Raw genomic sequence first — 20,767 nt, 5'->3', positions numbered from 1 at the left:
TTACCGTTGGTAGATGCAATTTCTTCTTCGAAAAAAAAAAGAAAACCAATTGCATAGTATAAGCTGTAGTGCCTTTCATTGGAAGCGCTTGTATCCTTTATTATTTCTAGTCTTTATTAGATTGAGTTGAAATTACTTCACGCTTATAGACCCGGTTGATTTATATGGTATAGAATGGTCTTTGCGAATAATTCTAGAGGTACTTTTTTTCGTTTAGTAGAAATTTGGATTTGTAAGTGTTAGTGGGACTTGAGTTAAAAGAGCACTTCTTTAGAATCAAATTCCGTGACAGCGGGTTGTAAAGTTTTATTCTGTATTCGGCTTGGGGAACTAGATGGATCGTTTTATGTCTATTATTTCCACTCAACATAATGTGAGCCCACCTGATAACGTAACTCTCTGGCATTTCGTTGTAAAGTTAACCACATAATTTCGATCAGATCATCCCAAACTAAAAGTCGAAGTAGCCTTTATGAAATTCTTCGCTTGGTTCGTCTCCGTGGACTTTCTATAGTGGATTGTACTGTCATTTATCTATAGATGGAACAGGTGAAGATGAAAGAATTTGATCACGTCCCTTTTGCACAATCACCATATATTGAAAAGTCAAAAACTGGAACTGAATTCAATAAGGTTATCATTTTGGTACTTCCAATTCGAATTAGTTCTAGAAATCCACAGAAAACTTTCCATTATTATGAGGTCGTTCAAAGATACCCAAGTTTTCTACCCAAGATTGGGTTTGGCATGTCATGACATTCACTACGAATTGAGCCATATTTTTCAATAGCTTTGACTTTACATAAATATATTCTGCGATTTTTCTTCACGCTTGTTTTAAGATATCTCTTGATGTCCAAGTTGCCCATCATTAATGTCATTGTCCAAGTAAATGTATCCGAAAGGTCTATTGATTGCTCTGGGCGACCAATTCCCTTCCATGATTTCTTTCTTCTAATCAAAATTTCTCACCGGTATTATCTATTCCCACCTCTTTCTGTTTTCGGGGTATGTCATGTACAAGTCGCCGGTTCCTTTAGTCATTGCTAATTTGTAGATTTACCAGTTAGTAAGTTCTGTTGGTGGCAGGGATTACTAGAAAATATGTTGTTAAGTGCTTGCTTCTATGACTTATTGTTTGCCATTATGTGTGTCTTTCCTGTCATGAATTTCAACGAATTGCTGATTCATTTTATTAATTTGAATATTGAGCGAAAGAAATTGAGATACGCATAACGTTATACTGAAGTAGTAATAAAATATTTGCATTAATAAAGATTCCATCAATCTCGGTACTTCTTGAGATATTCTATACATTTGAGTTAGTGCTAAATGTTACACACATCCCTAGGGATACTCGATCAGTTATGGGTGCTGGTTGTGCTAGTGGAATGACGGATGCCATCTAAGGAAGCGGCGCAAGATATCGGCGAATATTGCCTTCGCACAAATTCTGGTGTGAGAATGAGAGATGTTTCCTCTTCAGCAGACTTGCAAACAATTGGAGGAATGCGTTACTGATCAGCGAATAAAAATAAATACGAAAATGAAGGGACACGGCCAATTTAGGAAGCGATAGCTTAGGTTTTGTTCTACAAAAACTCTCCTCATCTTATTCTCTTAGTTCCTCATATTTTTACGTATTTTTGGATTTTTCACGGTAGATTTTCGTCTGTTTCATGTTTCGTGAACTAAAGTGTGATTAGGAAAATACATGGATCATTTCAAATTAGTTCACTGTCTTGATGTTCTTCAAACATTTTTTACCAAATGAGATGTCGATGTGAAATTGAATGTGGCGAAAACCCGTAAGTAGAAGGTCGTCTTTGACATATTTTCGTATCAAGCAACTTGATGCTCATAGTAAAATCGTGTTTCAAGTTTTGTACCCGTACTGAAAGACAGTATAAATCGAGTTTTTGCAGTTTTGCTCTATGAGAGGTTTCCGCTCTTAATAAGCTAGCCTTAGGACACCTGCATTACGATTATCATACTATATAATAACGGACTTATCCTGTCACGTTTATTAGAATGTAACGAAATTCCAGAAAGTGGCTAGACAAGTCTAACGGTGTCGGATTGGTGCGCCGGCTCCAGAAATTGGTTAAATAGGGGTAGGGCTTCAACAGCGTCGGAAATAGAGTAGTGCTAAGTAAGAGTAATAGTAAGAGTACTGTAACAACTGTAAGTGAATTTGTCAAAAAGTAAATGACACGTTGTGAACTGTTTCATTGCCGTGAAAACTGCCTGTTTTGGGCTTCGCCCCTATGCTCCCACATATCTATTCCTCCCCAAGTTCCCCTTATCAGGCTGGTAAAATCATTTCTCCAAAAATTGGAGACACTCATGCAAACGGCTGCTTGAATAGTAGATAACAGTTTACGTTATCTGAGGTGGATCTTTATCTTCATTAGTATCAGATGATGAGGTTCACTTCACTTCATTTCATGATAGCACACCGTTCTGTGGTAATTGTTGGGGAAGAAGGGAGAGAAACTCATGCTTCGAATAATGTTTCCAGATTGTGGCGATATCGAAGGAGCATAGGTGTGAAATCAATTTCTCTTGATACTCTCTCAATGTGGTACTGACACATTTGGAAAGAAGACGATGGAATCATCATTTCATTTCATCACCATTTCATTAAATTCATCTCATTCATTCAGATCATTTCATTATCGCCTGAAAAACGGAGAACTCGTCGCTAGAAAATACAAATTCACTTCTACACAAAACGTCAGTACTTTTAATTTCTATTGATCGTTGAAGGCGAATGGAGGAGGCACCACAAGAAGCCTGTTGCGTTAGCCTTACGTTCATTAGTACATGTGTTTGAAAAACAGGCTTGAAAAACAAAAACAAAACGGTATAATGTTTCCATATACATTATATTCATTATTTCATACATCACTTACATTATCTTTAGATTATCTTACATGCACATGATCACAAGCACCGTGTTTTAATTCAATATTTTATTAATAAGAGATTTCTTCTCCTAAGTTGGAAATTTCTTTATATACACTCATATGCATGAAACAAATTATGAGGGGCGCAACGGAACTAGTGGATGGGATCGAAGTAGGTCCCACTTTGGCTAAGCTCATCTCTACAATCTATATAGTGTTGATTTAACCAGAGCTCCCACCTCTACTGTAGACGTTGTCTCGACGCTTCGGAACGTAGCTGCTTCTACTTCAGGGCTTCAGGTCGTTTTAGCCTGACTATGACAATATGCAATGTTTCAAAAAGAGCAATGGAAGATGCCCTCATCAGTCCTGGATGTTCCAAAACATTTTTTTCTTCATGAGAGGAACTATAATATGTGCATCAAATTGGCCTATTTCTAATGTCAGCATTATCTATATCAACAACGATTTTTTTAGGTGAGAAAAATCAGGGAAAAATCGTATACTATGGGTAAACAATGTGTTGAATGTTTTCGAATTTATGGAACTGTGCTCTACTATGTAACTACAGCTGTGCCCCTGTGCGTTTATATCATATATATCATTTTACCTAGTCTTTATTCAAATCTTTGTTTTTATTCTTTCGTTTTCTTCTTGTTTTTGGAAGTTTGTTGGGAGAAACTTATCTCACTTTTCAAGTACGAACGCGGGAAAATGCTCATTGATGATAAATGTCTGGATCGTGAAACTGTTCGTCTTTTCGCGATGACTCTAAAACAGTATCGCATTGACGATAGATATTGCCTTGTTTATCGCGCTGTACGGTATTTTTTGGACACATGGAGCATAAATGCGTAAATATTGTTCTTATAGTTGTAGTGTAGCTCATACACTACAACTATGAGGGGAAAAACAAAACTAGAGATTATACAAAAAGATAGTGTAGTTGATATTGAAGTGGTATTTTCTAAGAAGTTAACGTGATGAATGCGATGGGATATGGGAGTAGGTTTTTAAACACTGGACCCCCATGCCACCAGTATAGCTGCCACAACAATCAAAATTGGTATAATAAAAAAATTTAAAAAACAAACAAACGCCTAATAAATAAATTAAAATAATACGACATAATAAATAAATTATTTAAAAAAAACACTAATGCACACTAAACAAAAACATTTTTAAAACAGCGATATTAAAAAAAAATACAATTATAATATATAAATCCACGGGAAAAAAAAAAAAACACAAGGTTAAATTTGATTTTCGAGAATTTCTTAATAATTGTGTTCCAGATAGCGTGAGAGAAACAGTGAGAAGACAACAGAGGAAGATGTTTAGTGGACTTTACATATATAACAAATTTAATAAATGGTTTTAATCTTCTATTTCGAGCAGCAAGGACCTCGAGCGGAGAGACTGCTCGATTAGCTCCACATGTTACTGGAGTTCACTGTCACGATTCTTTTGCCGTCTTCGTCTCACAGCGCAAGTCTTGGCAGAAATAATGCTAATAGCAGAAAACGTCGAATTTCAAAAAGCTCTTAAATAGACTGGAAAAAAGTGTTTGCAGGGAAAAAACCTTTACCAGTAGCGCGAGAAGCATGATCAAAACAAGAAATTCGAGTACTGTGATAAAATGTACAGTGACAGGATTGACATGACAGTGTACAAGGTTGATCCGAGATGAGCCATACATCTCTCAGCTTTTTCTTCTTTGCCAGGCACTCGGCTGAAGGTTTTGGTTCAGAGTTAATTTCTTTAAAACGTATGAAACTCTCCTCAGGAGAAAGGGCGTAAACACCGTGGTACATCTGTAAATACTGCAATTAGTGTATAAATAGATCCAATAAATGATTATCATTAGGCGAAAAGATTAAAAGAAGTGTCAAGATAATAAAGAAAGACTAACTAGAAGGCAGGCAGATTGTCGAAGATGCTACCGGTAGGCTGCGACCCATTCCACGTTAGTTACTCACCAGAAATATCCTCCAGGTATATTTGCTCGGATTAGTACGAGGTAGACGTTACTGCAAGAATTAGAAGTGGGTCAGTATATTTGAAGACATATAATTTAAAAAGATAAGTGAGCTCTAAATGTTTATTAGGCAACACAATTGTACTGTTTGACACTGATAAAGAGATGATCAAAAGTTCGGTCCCCGCCGGAACCATTATCTTTGCAAAACAGAAAAACAGCTGGAAAAGAAGGAGTGCACGTTTTAAAACGATTTTCACAATATTTCCTATTATAACAAACAATTTTACTAATCGACAATAGAAATGAACGGATGAGAGTTCGATCCCCGCAGGAATTTTTCCATTTTGCAAAATGGAAAGAACAACTGATACTAACGCAAATCACATTCTAAAAGTATTTTCTCATTATTTGCTACATCTTCACACAATTCCACTCATTGACAGTGGTTACAGACGATGAATAGTTCGATCGGTTAATTTCCCCGCCGGAATCTAGATTTTTGCAAAAATGAAAAAATCACTGAGAACAACATTTGACCGGCGGTTTTTTTTGAAATTGTTTTTAGAGCACTGTTTGTCACATACAAGTGTTATATAGAGGTTATTTGAGCGATTAGAACCAGGTCTTAATTGGAAATTACTGCTGGATAGATCGGATTTTGTTAGCTTGAAATAAACATGAATAACACACTAATGAAGAGACGAAATAAGGGTGGCTGCGTTCTGTAGAGGAAGGTTTGCGCTATAAAACGGTTGAGAAATATTTTTCAGGGACTCTCTGGTTTTTTTAAACCTAATTGAGAAAAAGTTGAGAAATTTAGCATTTTCCTCAGCTTTTTCCCAACTAGCTTTTTTGAGAATGAAAACTTTCTGTAAAAAGATAAAAAAAAATTATGATACCAAAAGTCTTTCTCTACAACATGCTCCAAGTAGAATTCGATTTATAAACTATGAGCTGAGTTATGGGAATTTGTTTGAAGTCATGCAGATTTTGACGCGTTGCCGAAAATCTGAGATTTTTTTTTCACTTTTCCCATTGCAAGGTTACGGCAGCGCCGTTGAAAAATTCGATGCCATATTTGAATAGGGCATCAAGGAGAACGCTTAACTGCAAATTTTGGTCTCTGTAGGTGTTCTGGTTCTCTCAAAAGCTTGTTGAGAAAAACTCGAAAATTGGAGGCAAAAATTGGGATTTTTCTCAACTAGGTTTCAAAAAGACTAGGAAAGCTAGAGGCGCCAAACTTTGTAGACATATAGAAGTCTCTCTCTACAGATCGCTGCCAGCATTATTACATGAAATTCACTCTGAGCGTCGATATTAAGAAACTTGTGGAGCCAACTTTGTACTAATTTTAACCGTAACTGCGGCTGTAGATGCGTCTTTTTCACTCAATAGCAGCATCAGAATTGCTTTTTTGACTGAAAGTAAGAAATTCGTCGCTGTCGGAAAATGTGCTCTTTAAATTCTTTTACGCTAAATGCGAAAGTAGCACTTTTGGCAGGGATTGATCCTCGATCGTCACAAAAAAATAGCGAGGCATCGCATTGACCCATGCAATCACAGAGAACCACCTGCATCAGCCATTATTTCAACAGAGTGTGCAATGGCCAATTAACAGATGTCCTTATCGAACTCTTTGTAATCGCGCATAAATAAGCGATCGATAGGGAAAGGTCACGCATAATGCACTTTATCTGCACTACACTTACCAACTTGAGCCAGCGTACTTGCTTTTCATAGAACCTATGCTTCTACTTTTACTTAGTGCTCTTGCGCTTTTGTTAGCTTCTGAAGATCTCGTTTGTCATTAAGTCTGTCATTCGTTCCAAAGCGAATTTTTGACGCTATGTTTCCGTACAACTGCGGATCTTTATTATGCATCACATTTATTCAAGATTTCAATTGTTTGTGCTAATACAAAAGGTAACCGAGCGCTTACATAGTTTGTAGAAATCTTGATATTTTAGAAAGGATGCTATTGCCACTGGTACATTTCCTTTGTCTACGAGTTTCTTCTTTCTCCTTTCTGTAGGCTTTCCTTTTCGTTCAGGTAATGTGTACTTCTTTACCGCCTTGTACGTACGACGACATATGATTTTGCACAGCTTGTGTCACCGAAGCGACTCCGATGTCATCAAACTTAAGTTAGAGCAGCAAAAAAATGACAACTCGTCCATCTTCAAGATTGGCTCAAAAAGTGCAGTAGTTTCATTACCAGAATTATGAGGAATAAATTTTTCAATAATCATTGTGTGGTTTGTGTACCTTCTTTTTAGCTTAACTATTTATGCTGCAATAGTCTTCCTCAACCACAACCGCGTATCTTCTTCAATCGTTTATTCAAATATTAAACAAATTTATTTTGAACTCAAATACTGAATATGCATCGTTGACGTTTTTTCTTTCTTGAGACAACTCTTCCATTTTTTAATCGCAGATGTCAGGACCTGAAAAAAAAACCTTAGAATACGTTTCAGTTGTGAATATCTCCTGATATGCGGTGAAAACATGCCATTTACTTCCGATCCTCCTTCAAGTTACAACACTACGTCTGAAAAAAGCAGTTCTCACTTCTGTTTTTCTGCTGAATGTTGTGTACCTAAATTACACCAAATTTTGTACGCCTTAATATATGTTTATTTTAAATCGACAACCCTTGTTTTTCTTTTCTCTTTGCTCCTCACATTTTTTTCTGATTTCCCGACCACTTGTTTAATTTTTTTCTTAATTTTCCGATCCCCTCTCACGCCCCCCCTCCCCCCCCCCCCTCCCCCTCCTGCTCCGACACCCATCTTACGACCCCCTGTTGAGAAATTCTCAACGCACGCTTGACCCTGGTGGCGTAACTTATTCAACAGCATCCTCCTCTTAAATTCGGAGTAAAACTTAAGCAAAGAACATTTTCAGAATTTGTTTCTTCGTCTTGTATGGCTAGTGTTAATTTGGTTTTCTTTTACAATTCCCGATACCTGTTGAAACAATCTCCACTTCAATACAGTCTGGAAATCCAGAAATATTTCCGAAAGGCGAAGCAAGAGAAACGGGATTCGAAGGCTACATAGACGCAGGTTGTCTAAACCGCTAACGAAACTAGCCTTGTCGACAAATAGAAGGTGAACTCGGGCGATTATACAGGATTGTTTCACGCAAAAGCCATCATTTTTTCATTGCGAGTTGCAACGACGATTCAACTTTTCATGTTTTACTTCAAAATTTACCCATTACAAGTGCAAAGAAATCCATCCTCGTGTCCAATCGCTTGTCGCTTGTCGCTTATCTCGACGAATCGTTCGCAGCGACTGGATTTGCGATTGTATCTACATGTCCACCAGTCCAGCCAGCAGCCTATTGTAATGCACCTGACTGTTGAGTTTCTGCTCATAAGCGATACGGCTAAAATTCTACTATTTGACTTTATGTGTTTTATTTTTTGCTTTTGAATATTTTCTTCTTACAAATGTTTTATTCGAGCTTCATGCACAGATTTTTCTTCATACATTTTGAAGTAAACAACAGTCTTGTACCGGAGCTTGCATTTTCATTACTCTCCTCTTTTCTCGAATATTTTTTTTGCTTTCCGTTTGCTTCCTGTTCTCGTTTTTCCCGCATTAGGATTTCTTTCTAAAGATTTCTTAGGATTGTCTAGTATCGTAGTCCACAAATAACTTGTATTTGTGTTTATTCTTGTATTATTCAAGGAAATGAGTGTCTCAGCTGACACACTGACCGAATATGAGATCTGCATACAGAGTGCTGAACGGCGCGTATTTCATCTACTTCACTCACCAGAATGGCAATTACTTACAGAAAAAGTGAGTTACAGTAGTATTACTTGTTTTCTTGTAAGAAGACTTAATTTTGACTGCTTTTTTTTAGTTTTCACAAACCTTTTTTGACATTTTGTTAAGCTTCAAGAAGTTCTAATTAAGTTGAAATTTATTTCCAAGATTATTCACAAAATGGATATCCTCTATTTCAACTTCTTAGGAATTCACTTCTTATTTACTCACTTACAAGCATTCATTAACTGAATTTGTTTGAAGCTTATGGAATCAATAAAACCTACGTAACCTATATAATCAATAAGATATGTATGAAGTAGCAGGTAAACAACATCCTTCGGCGCACTTTGTGACCTTCTCTGTTAATTTTACAGAGACCATTTTTCCATAATATATAATTGTGGATCAAGATGTGGATGTTTACGTGACCTTAAGGGATTTGTAACTATGTATGACGTACTTCTCACTATCTACACCAATCTATTGAAAATCGAAAAAGTTCAAAATTTTAAATGTTACATAGTTCAAGCAACTTCCTTCCGGCATAAAATTATCCGATTTCTTCCGCAGTTCTATTGCAAATCCTCAAAGGTCCTTGTAATCATTGAAAATACTAAACGTTATCGGGCTAATCAGCTGAATTTGCGTCTATGTATGTGAACAAAAGAACAAAAGTCCTTGAACAATACTTTAAAAAAGTCCTCTTTCAAGTTTATCGTTCAAACTAGAAGAACAAGATTAAGATGAGAACAACACCGAGTTCATATCGTCGTCTTCTGAACACGGATGGATATTTGGATTGGCTTAAATATTTTGGGACACGCAGCCGTTGTGCATCAACGATGGAAACTGATAAGGCAAACACTCTCCAGATCTCATATAAATAAATGAAGCGAATACTAGGCTCATTTCCTTATTTTCATCTTTTAGTGGAAAAAGCAGACATTATAAAAAATATTTTGTTACATCATTTGAAATTTGCAATCTGCTTCGCGTAAATATCTCTACGTTTCTGTAATTATCGGTTGTATTTGGAAACGTAAAGTCTTCTATTTAGTCTAATACTTTTTGAAGGTATATTTTTTTGTAACGGATGGATGTGATCAGTATTAAATTAACCAGGAATCCGGTAACTTTTTAAGATCCTGTATAAGATGACTATGGCCAAAATCTAGGTGAGGAAAAAGATACCAATAAACATCCAAAAAATGCATTGATGTTTTACGAAACGACTGCTGATATCCTCATTTTTATTCTACACTCGCATCAGTTATCCACTAAAAGCATGAAGAGTATCTCGTATTTTTTATTCCAATTCTGTAGCCACAGAACTTCGAAAGGATTTGTTTCTAAAGCTTCTAATTAGGATATATCTATTCGATGAACTTAGAAATCTGGAAGCGTTTGGAAAATGAGATGCAATGTTACGGAGAACAATATGTTCCGATATGAGGGAATCATACGGAATCGAACTCCAGTTGAGGTAATTTATTTGAAAAATGAAGATTTTGTACGAGTTTTTTCACGACGCAATAGGTGTCAGACCTTTCTTTGTGAAAATCATTGATTTAGGTTGCAGTAATGATCCATCCTGAAGGCGTGCATCGTAATAAATGGGACAGTCAATCCGGTGGTACACCGTTAGTGGCTCGAGTAAGAGAGGTATGTCAAGATGTGTCCGAGTACAAGTTTTAGGGGACATTTTCTTAACCGGAGCGAAATACTAAATCCTTACAAAAACTATTTACTTTTAATAACCATTTGCAAAATGTAATGGTAATGGATGTGCGGAAATAAACTTCTGTATCTTGGATATCGAAAGTTGGAAGACCGAACTGTAAAAATGACTTTGAAAGGGAAAAAATGAGGTGCAGATAGGGCAATGAAGAGGGCAGTAGATTATAGAAACAGGTTGCCTATTCACGAATTACTGGAGTTTTTTTTTCAAAAAAAGGTGACTCGTCTACCTGAACTCTTCTTGATTTTACTTTTATGAATTTAATCATACTATTAATCCCTAATTACAGTATCGATTTTATGATTTTATTCTAGTTTCTAATTTTAACCTAACTTTAAGTGGGAAGTACGAAAAAATATTGGTGTTATATTCGGTCGAATCGGTGGAATCCAATTCATTTTTTTTTTGTGGGATCAGTTTGTTCCAAATCAGAAGCGAGTTTCGAGTAATGGTTCACCAGGCGTAGGAAACAAGGTTAGGGTGTTTCCAAGTTGAATCCCAGATTTGACTGTTATTGTCCACATTTCATTGGACGAAATACATCACATATTTCTAATTTTACATTATCCAGAGAAGTGTTGATGTACGTTTACGAAAATATTACACAGTACAGCATGTAAAAGAAATGTTAATTTCTAGTTGTACAAAAACATTATTCTATTTCCTTAAGCTTGGATTTTGTTTGTATCAGAACACTATTTCCATAGAAAGATTATTTCACGACTTTCTCGTTCGAACTCGAATTTATACGTTCATTCCAAGTCGTAGGAGAGTCTTTAGATCCTATACTTAGGCTTCAAGGAAGCTTTTTTTCCTGAAGTTTCATGAGAGCACAACAAGAACTGTTAGTGATGCCGTCGCTTCTTATCGACTTTTCGATTGATTATTGGTCCTTTTTCTCGATATTTATTCATTACTTACAATGGAAATTCACTGAAAACTCACCTTCAATTAATTCACTAACTCAAACTCTAATACTAATTTTGAAAAGTAAACGTAAATTGTTAGGTGTAATTGTACGTGGCACAGCTTTTGCTTAAGAAATGGGATCACAGCATTTCTTCCCGTCACAGCAAGCTGTGAGCACTGTCTAATACCTTAGAAGTTACCTCAAATAAGAAGCATTGTTTCCTTCAGGATACATCTATAATTCGACACGACACAAAATCACGCCTTATGGGATTGATTGCACCTCGAGAAGCGGTGGATTTGTGTCGCTTTGTTACTGATCCAGAAGACGGTAGTTTGTTAAAGAATTCGTGGCTTTTAATTATTAACGCACCTCTACTCAAACCTACTGTTTTTGTTAATAAAAGAAAACCACTCACTCTCATTTTTCTAGGAACTCGTACCGTTGTAATGGTAAGTGTAACACATCCTTCAGCTCCTCTAAGGGAAGGTGTGGTTCGCGTACACACTCATCCTTCTTTACTTGTAATTTCACCAAGGTTATCCATTAATCAAATAGCATTCCCATTCGTATCATCAGGAAGAATTTTCATCTCTTTTAGTGGCAAAGACACTAAAGTGACATCAATTATACAAGCTGAACTACATTTGATGGGTATTCCAACTGGAATTATAGAAAGTCTTGTGCCTAAAGTATGTTTCAGCTTTCCATCGACAACTATTCTGCTAATCCTGATGAATTGTAGGGTATTCTCAGCTTCTTTGATGACTTACGAGCGTATTCGTCCAAGGATTTGAAGCTGAACTTGGATCAAGGCTTGACAGGATGGGTTGGATAACGAAGGAATTTGTTTGCTCATTATATCAAGACGTGTACATCAAAAGACGTTTCGAATATTTATTATTTTGATTTCAAAAAAAGAAAATTGCACATTACAGTTGTATGACAATGGTAGGAACATATCTTTTTGAGCATATTATGTACGTAACAAATCTCACTGAAACGAACCAATCTCAATGTGAGCATACGACTAAAAAAAACGAGTACATCCTAAAGGAGCTGACACTGGAAATTGTGGAGGACGTGTGAATTCCACCGGATTAGAAAGGAGGCGAAGGCCGGAATGCACCAGGGTGCTACGCCGCTTATAACACAGTGAGAGAAGAGTGAGTGGAACTGAATAGAAGCGATAAATGAAAGAATACAGGTCGTTTCCCGGCTCTGACACTTTGAACAATGCGAAAATTTGCAGAGCGCTACGGAATGATGTGAAAACAGAACATTAGTGGTCAAATAGCTGTCAAGGATTTTATTGAAGATGATCACGTCGATGACTCCATCGAAACATCTATCAACAAGTCCATGATTTCGGGAAACGATCTGATTACTATTAATAAGTGGGAAAAGAGATTTTCTAAAGAAGACAGACTACTCCCTAGATATCGAAGGGAGAATAAAATTGTTTAGTATAATCGTATTATATAGATCCACAGTTCTTAGTGAATAAACTTACAGTTTTGCCATTTGTTGTCAAAACAACGATAGATCGGAAGGGTTAGTAAACATATAAAAACAATTTCTGATTCTATCAAGTTCTACCGGTGCTGAATGTATTGCGCGCGCGACGGTGGGCGTGTTCCTACCGTCGGACACTACCCAATCACATGCCACGACAGTACCTGTGTAATGTGTGCAAACAATACAAAACATATGGTCCCCGTACGTCAGCATTCAGTACATGGATGTGATCTACATCGTTTTGAATGGAAGCTGTATGTGAGAGACATGAAATCTCACACCGAAAGCTGGACGACGACATTATGCACGCGATACTTACATGTTAAGTCATCCTACTAGTAATAGAATGTACGGTTCACCTGTTCACCTTGAACAATCATGCTGAACAATGTGAAAAATTCTAAATCTCTGATTCTCTATGAAACAATCATAACAACCGTAGAGAAGTGTATGTACATGGGATCAGGCGATGAAGATTTAGGCAAATAATAGTTGGTGGAGGAAGATTGGGCAGACTCTAGGAGCGAGTCATTGGCATAGGCTCCATTTCTGCCACAGAAACATTTGATTCCGTCATACGGTTGAAGCTTTGCTCGCTCTTCAACATATACGTTGTACTTTGCGTTGTACCCAAACATTTAGAAGCCTGAAATTTGTTTTCTTTACAGATGAGCACCAGGGAAGATCCTATGATTAAAGAAGAGAATAACAGCGAAGAAAAATTGCTGTGAGGGTTTGGTTGGAGGAAAGAAGGAAAAAGAAGAAACAAATGACTTTTATAGAAAAGGTGAATGTTAGGGTATTTTTTACATGATCTCGTCATAAAATGAAAGGAATATTCAACATTCGCTAGCCGTTCGACTCAATACACAATACAACGAGGATTTACCTCTTTGAAAGGCTTACAAATTTGCGAAAATCGCGTATTTTAATCGATAACAAAGCCAAACTGTAAACTTAAAATGTCCCCTGAAACATTGTTGACTTGGAGTCAATATTTTCCTGGAAAGTTCCCTCAAGTGGCTTCAATTACTCAACTCACACCTTCTGACTTCAAATAACCTCTCAAATACCTCTCGAAACTGAATCTATTTTTGACGACCGAATTGAATATTTAGTGAAGAGTAAAATTTCTCTTAGAGAATAAATTTGCGTTTTTCAAAGATTTTTACCTAAAAAAGAAGGTTAAAAAAGTGTAACTGCGGTAAATCTAAAGATGCTTCGAATCAGCTCTACACATTCTGAGCGATGGAGGTTCGAAAAATAATTCGTTTAGATGAGTGAATGATCGTGTATTTTTACGAGCTCTTGTCACACAATGGTAGGAAAAAGTGGAGGAGGCTTCTCACCGCTGGGATGTCAGCTTCAAGCTTCCAAATCTTGAAGTAACGCAGGAACCATACGCTAAATGTAGGAAGAATTGCAAGAAGAACCATAAGCAATGCAATGAACATCGCCCAAATCGGATATTCTGTTTCCTCTTGTTTTGCCTGGAAAAACAAATAATTTATCAACACTGCTTCAAAATTAAGTGCTTTGAAATTCTTCAAACAAGGCGCATTTATGTTTTTTTTCGTTTTACGGAAAAGTAGAAATTTTGCGGAAACAAAAAAAAAATACAACAAAAAATATATAGAAACATGTCGATTGCATATTTAGATCAGTGTAAGGCAGAAAATGTGTTGTATTGAAAAACATTACGATCACATTTTGAACGGTAGATATTAAATACGTTTTTGAAAAGAGAAATAACAAGATCAAGGTTTTTTTTTTTGCACTTTAGCGTAAGTTGACCCAGTGGCGAAATAAAAAAAGGTGAAACTGTGACGAACGCATATGGATGTTGTAAAAGGAACAAGTTAGAGACTTACCGTCTCCTTATCGTACGTATAATAAGTTGTAGCTTTAGAGAAACACTGAACAACACTGCAGGTGAAGAGTACCGCCATGATAATTGGTGCAACGAAACGCCATGTGATCAACCAATATTGACCGGGGTTAGATCCGGTCATGAATTCAATATCCCGAGAAAAACTGCAAGAATGTAGCAACGATTAGATCACAAGAAAAAATATAATGTTTTTAATACTCCTACCGTCGATATCCATAGACATATACCACAGCGATTACTTCAAAGAATGCTACGCACATGAGAGCATATGAACCAGCGAAAGAGTCAAATAATGCGACCCAATACTGGAAAAAAATAAAGGAAGATTAGTTAAAGTACGGTAGCTTGGTGATATGTAGACAACTCAACAATACACTACCTGTCCGGCCCTAGTGGAGAACAGTAATCCGATCAAACATGCTGAAGCACACAACACAGCAGTGAGTACTGGTTTTGTAACGGTAATTAGATGTGAGTCGTTGAGGGAAGTGATAACACCTTCAAGAGTACCTGAAAAACAAAGTTGTGATCATAAAAGCAAGAAGAAATTTATGTGCTCAAAAATATTAATTTACCAAACATGCTCCCGAGACCAAGAGAAAGAAGCATTAGAAAGAATAGAATTGACCACGCTGGTGGAAATGGGAATTTCAGGATCGCTTCCGTGAATACAACAAATGCTAACCCGGTACCTTCAGCAGCCTTCAAATTATATTTTAAATATTTAATTGTAGGAAATTCTAAAAGATCTTTCAGAATCCGGAGTAAGTAAAACATTATATTACTGGGATATTTTTCGTAAAATAGCTAACTTCATCGAAATTTACCTCAGAGATAATGGTGGCGTAGTTGCACATTTGTGAATGTTCAGCCATTTTGCTGAATTCTCCGGCAAATTTCTGTTCCATCAGCTATAATATATCCATTTCCCTCTTAAACTATAGTGGAACACTTGGAAAAAGTAAATTAAAAATTCAGACAAAAATCTAATTGGTTGTAAACACGCAGTATCGATGGGAGATGGCAGTGTGATTGAAAACTACTGGATTTTTTCAAATACAGTAAAAGGATGTCAATTATTTGGAAAAATAACTCTGGAAAAAGAAGTAAGTGAGCAGTTTTCTTCGCCTGTAGGCGTAATACAAGAGCATCTTTCTGACTGCTTAGTAAGTCATAAACTAAGACTTTAAAGATGCTTTCAAACTGCTTTTTTCTGCTTTTTTGAGGTCGTTGAAAGGATATGATTGAAGAAAAGCATACAGTTTAAATTGCACATTAACAAGGAATCTACAAGATAGAAGAAGAGAAGACCATACCGTAGAACAACAATCAACCCTTTAATTGTGAAAAAGGAACCCCTCAAAATCTATTCTAACCAGGAAACAGAGAGAAACCAGCGGTAAAGATGACAGGATTAAAGTTAAAGGGGAGTGAAACGCAAATAATTGAAAAAGAAAAAAAAAGAGGAAAAAAAGTACTTCGATGTACTGTTTTTGTGTGAACATTTTCCGTACATCATCAATTGTTGCGAATTTGTCTGGGAATGTTGATTGCATGATCACCATGTCCCTGAAAATAATTGTATCGACGTGGATGAAAAAAAGAAAACTACTTCTCAAATATTCGCAAATAAACACATTTATGAATCTCAAATATTTGTATAGTACTTTGTTGAAGAACTTTTTTTTTCAGATAATATGCAGTTCATTAGAGAACTTTTTTCAGATATTATACGTTTTTCATTTAAAGAAAGAAAAAAAAAAGCTTAACGTACTTTTCTATACACGTATTCATTGTGTTATGTCCCATATATCCAAGAACACAAAAGATAACGACAGCAGTGTATAGTGACGTGATGACGTTGCAAAGCGCTAACCATTTCGCGTCTTTTTTACAGTCATTTTTTAACGGATTATACGAACCAAATGCAATCAGACCTAAATCATGAATCAATATACATATTTCACACATTGATGATTCGGGTAACTTTTGGTTGTTTTTCAGTTCGACAAGGATTAAACTAATCGCTAGTGACGAATGTGAGATTAGTGCTGGCAACGTTGACGTCAAATACGCACCTCCAAACCCTAAACCCATGCTGTAGAAAATTTGTGTAGCTGCTTCTAGCCATACGGTAGGACTGTAGAGTTTGTGAAGCTGAAAATTAATGATTAGATTATAAACAGATTATTTAGATTATATATATATATATATATTACTATAGATATTTATAGATTATAAACATCAATATTTATAATCTCAAAATGCTAATGTTACTAGATGTTAAGCCAACAATAAAATACTTCGGAAATAAACATAGTAATCATAAACAGTCGAAGCGCCTTCTTATCCTGGTGGTATGACAGTCATATCCTTGCTAGAAATTATCAAAGATATGGCTGTCATACCACTAAGATTATAATCGCATTCTAAACTTTGACTGATTTTCGAAGCAATAGGGAGTTTTTCTGAAGATTTCGTTAGGAAATATTAGAAAAAAAAATTATTTTTACATGGTTTACCCTTCCAATTTATGTCCAAGTGATATAGTGATAACATCAAACAAAGTGACGCTAATCCACTTACATCAGGATTAATCATATGCCATAGTCCTTTCATTGCACCATCAAGTGTAACGGATCGAATAAGAAAGAGGGTCGTCACAACGTACGGGAACGTTGCTGTCGCATACATTACCTGGAAAGGAAAAGGTGAGGATGAGATGAGGATTTTTTCCTAGCACATTTGATCAATGAATTTTGATACCTAACAAATTATTGCAGAATAGCGTGCGTTATGAAAGAAAATTCTACAGGAAAACAATTCAGAGTTTCTCTTTCCTAACAACTAAACAATTGTTTCCCAAAAGTGAAACACTGACGAAAAAAGATATCCATGGTTGAGGAAGCTTTTTTTTTAAAAAAAAGGACCAAAATGTTAAGCTAAAAAACGAATATAAAACTACTGGGATTTAACGAACGGAATAATTTATACCGGAGACTTTGAAAACGTTTTAAATCCTCAAAAATAAGCAAAATTACTCCCCAGGATTATAAATTGGGATCAAAAGTTAAAATGAGATTAATGGGTAATATTTATCAGAATGTTTGGAGTGATATGATTAAAACTGAGGCCTTTCAAGTAGTACACATAAGAAAGAACACGGATTTTTCCTAGCGCTGAAGGAATTCATAAAACTATATCCATTCTTACCTTCCCACTACTTTTGATCCCTTTCATCACACAAAGGTATATCAATGTCCAAGCCACAATAAGCGATATCGTAATGTGTGGATTAAAGCTGTCTAATTCGCCGATGCTTCTAAACCAGGTAAAAAAATAAAGATAGAAGATGAAGATAAGAAGTGAAAGATTGTACAACATCCGTAAAAATTTTGCAAAAAAATAACATTTCACTACGACAAACCCAGTTGTGTCGAGTGCTTGCCGATTCCAGAAAAACATCGTAGTGGAGGATGACATCTCACATTCCCGATTTATTGTTCCATTTTCTCCAACCGGACAAACCTTAATTTTATATAGTCTATTTTAGTCCAAGAAATTCTTATCTATTTTTGTCACTTACAATTAAGTATAACACGATTAACGTGTAGAAAAAAAAGAAATTTTGAGTATGTGAACAACATTTGTAGATAAAAACAAAAAAAAAACGCCAAAACATTGATAAAACAACAATTGTATAGAGTTTTTTTGAGATAGAAAGAGTAGAAAATCCAAAAAAGGCTTTTGAAAAGAACAAAAGCAAAGGATGCCAAAATTATTCAAGTAGATTTGTACAATTCTTAAAAGAAAAGAAAAAATCTTTAAGCATCCATAAATTATGGATGTTCTTAGTCAATCCTTTTTTTCCAAAGCTCATTTCCTTTCCGTTCACTACAGCATCCGACCGACAGAGATTTATGAGCAATCCGTAATACTGCCGAACATCCACTTTACGTGAGAACGCCAACACTGCACTTTTTTTTTACTCTTCATGCTTTGTTCATTGAAATCCTGTTATGTGCAAGACTCATCATTAGATGACATCATTGGGCTTTTTTTCATTCACCTCAGGCCCAAGACTCAGCGAAGAGTCAAAGCGCCATCAGTTCCGGTGCGCCGAACCTCTCAAAACATTTACTATCTAAACAACACAACAGTCCACGGAGTTTTTGGAGCAAAATTGAAATCAGTAGAACCACGTGGCAGTTCTGTTCCTCACGATTGCTGTTTTATACAATTCGCAAATTTTTAGTGGTTTAACATTCTTCTAGATTGAACTAATAATTTTATCAAAGAAAAAGTTGACAGAATAGAAATTCAAAAAAAAAACTCACTCCCCAAGGAAGATGAAGTGTGAACGATTCCTTGAGGTAATACAAGCACCATGTTATAATAACATTATAATAAAGTGCAACAAGGTACGAGACAACAGCTGCTGATACTCCAAGTCCTGAAAAAGTATGGATTTTATGGAGATACATAGGGAAGAAGTTAAATCAGGCATTTCTTACTCTAGAAATCTGAACCTATACAGCTTTAGCAATTTCATAACTATTACTGAGTTTTTTTTTTCGATATTTTCTTCCTAATTTCGGTGAACATTTGAAGAACACACTTTAAACGCTTTTCTATCCTATACGGAATGATACGAAGCAGCTGGGACCCCTTTCCATGGTGCATGTTTTGAAAAAGAACATGACGTGGCTATTAGTTTAATCTTAACATGATAAATGCTGTTGATAGGGATGCGACGATGCATGGATAGCCGCCAGGATAAACAAATAATCGCAGTTGTTAGTCTCAAATATAGTTTTTTTTAGCGACGAAAAACTCTGAGTTTACAAATTTTCAAAAAAAAAAACTGAGAAAGGGAGCATCTACTATAAATAATAGTAAACAACATATAGAAACAATGAGCAGTCCACGTTGGTTGTTGCGTGCCGAAACGAACGGAACATGGGAGGAGAAAATAAACAGAAGGGGAAACAAAAAGAAACGAGCAAGATAGTTGCGAATTTCCGCAAAAAGAATGAGTTTTGTTACATATTTCAGACTAAATAAATTTGAAGAAAAGTTTTCTACTTTTCCACATTTAACAGGTTAAGGAAAGCCACCCTTGTCTCGTTAAGCATCGTTCACTTTTTCTCCTATTTATCACACGTTTTCATTTATATTTTGAATGAAAAGGTGATAATAGCGTTATCATGGAAATTAAATATTCTCAAAAAAATATCAAGACTCTGAGGAGAAAAGTTGCACGTTTATTCAGATGCTGCTATGTGGGAAAAACCACGCAGCTAATTCTGTTTCGCTTAAAGAAAAATAGAATTTTTGAGAAAAGGAATTGCAATATGCGAGCAATATGCGAGCAATATTTCAATTATGCAACAGTTCATACTTGACAAGCATCGTTTTCTCATGTTCCAGTAGCTAATTAAATTGAATTTTAATTCGACGTCCATATTACAGAGTTCCAAAAAGAAGAAGAAAGTAGGACTAAAAAGAAAAAAAAACTGTTAGCCATATTTTCAATGTTATTTGCGAAAAGAACTATGCTTTACGTCCTAGGAGAAATCTGAAAATAGATGCACAGATTTACGTTTAGGGTGAAGACAGAAAGAAAAGTTCCTTCGGAGAAAAAAATAGAAAAAGAAGTAATTACTCATAAAATGGTTAAAACATGACCCATAATTACCAGTACAGAATTATTTAAATAAATTGAACAAATAGTTGCTTTTCAGTGAACAAAAGTTGTGTTCACTGAGTACGAAGACGTTAGTCATTAAGATCCATCAATCGAAAAGGAAGAAAATCCTTCAATGTTGTCCAAAAACAGTATTTTCTTAAAAATGAAAACTATACAGTAGAAGATTATTAAAATACCTCCAAGGTATGGATGAATCGCATTCCACACTCCCATTGGTCCAGTTCGTAACCGTTGTCCAATACCAAGTTCGATTAAAAATAGTGGTAAACCAAGCAGGATCATCATGATTACGTAAGGAATCAGAAAAGCTCCTAAATCACAAGAAATA

General features: G+C 35.8%; 2 protein-coding genes across 3 annotated transcripts in view; one reads left to right on the top strand and one right to left on the bottom strand.

Annotated features, from left to right (window-relative positions):
* Positions 1 to 10,083: 10,083 nt before the first annotated feature.
* Positions 10,084 to 12,158, top strand: RB195_025685 (uncharacterized protein; the record flags this gene model as incomplete). Its single annotated transcript, XM_013450243.2, has 6 exons — positions 10,084 to 10,155; positions 10,245 to 10,334; positions 11,548 to 11,650; positions 11,753 to 11,858; positions 11,922 to 12,012; positions 12,066 to 12,158. The coding sequence occupies 6 exons, from the start codon at positions 10,084 to 10,086 to the stop codon at positions 12,156 to 12,158; spliced, it is 555 nt and encodes a 184-aa protein (XP_013305697.1).
* Positions 12,159 to 13,355: 1,197 nt separating this feature from the next.
* RB195_025684 (uncharacterized protein) overlaps positions 13,356 to 20,767 on the bottom strand; it is a gene marked incomplete at both ends in the record, with an annotated part of 30,254 nt that continues 22,842 nt past the window's right edge. For both annotated transcript variants that reach the window (XM_064213932.1, XM_064213931.1), the window contains 15 exons: positions 13,356 to 13,484; positions 14,188 to 14,328; positions 14,710 to 14,872; positions 14,934 to 15,034; positions 15,109 to 15,239; positions 15,305 to 15,431; positions 15,557 to 15,640; positions 16,208 to 16,298; positions 16,504 to 16,666; positions 16,808 to 16,886; positions 17,316 to 17,426; positions 17,943 to 18,051; positions 18,157 to 18,257; positions 19,067 to 19,182; positions 20,616 to 20,750. In XM_064213932.1, the coding sequence (XP_064069812.1) occupies positions 13,356 to 13,484; positions 14,188 to 14,328; positions 14,710 to 14,872; positions 14,934 to 15,034; positions 15,109 to 15,239; positions 15,305 to 15,431; positions 15,557 to 15,640; positions 16,208 to 16,298; positions 16,504 to 16,666; positions 16,808 to 16,886; positions 17,316 to 17,426; positions 17,943 to 18,051; positions 18,157 to 18,257; positions 19,067 to 19,182; positions 20,616 to 20,750 (1,781 nt within the window). The remainder of the gene's footprint in view (positions 13,485 to 14,187; positions 14,329 to 14,709; positions 14,873 to 14,933; positions 15,035 to 15,108; positions 15,240 to 15,304; positions 15,432 to 15,556; positions 15,641 to 16,207; positions 16,299 to 16,503; positions 16,667 to 16,807; positions 16,887 to 17,315; positions 17,427 to 17,942; positions 18,052 to 18,156; positions 18,258 to 19,066; positions 19,183 to 20,615; positions 20,751 to 20,767) is intronic.

The sequence above is a fragment of the Necator americanus genome, chromosome X, assembly GCF_031761385.1.
Source record: "Necator americanus strain Aroian chromosome X, whole genome shotgun sequence".
In the NCBI taxonomy this organism is placed as follows: Eukaryota; Metazoa; Nematoda; class Chromadorea; order Rhabditida; family Ancylostomatidae; genus Necator; species Necator americanus.
The sequence above is the reverse complement of the archived record's forward strand: the minus strand, read 5'-3'. Positions and strand labels throughout refer to the sequence as shown.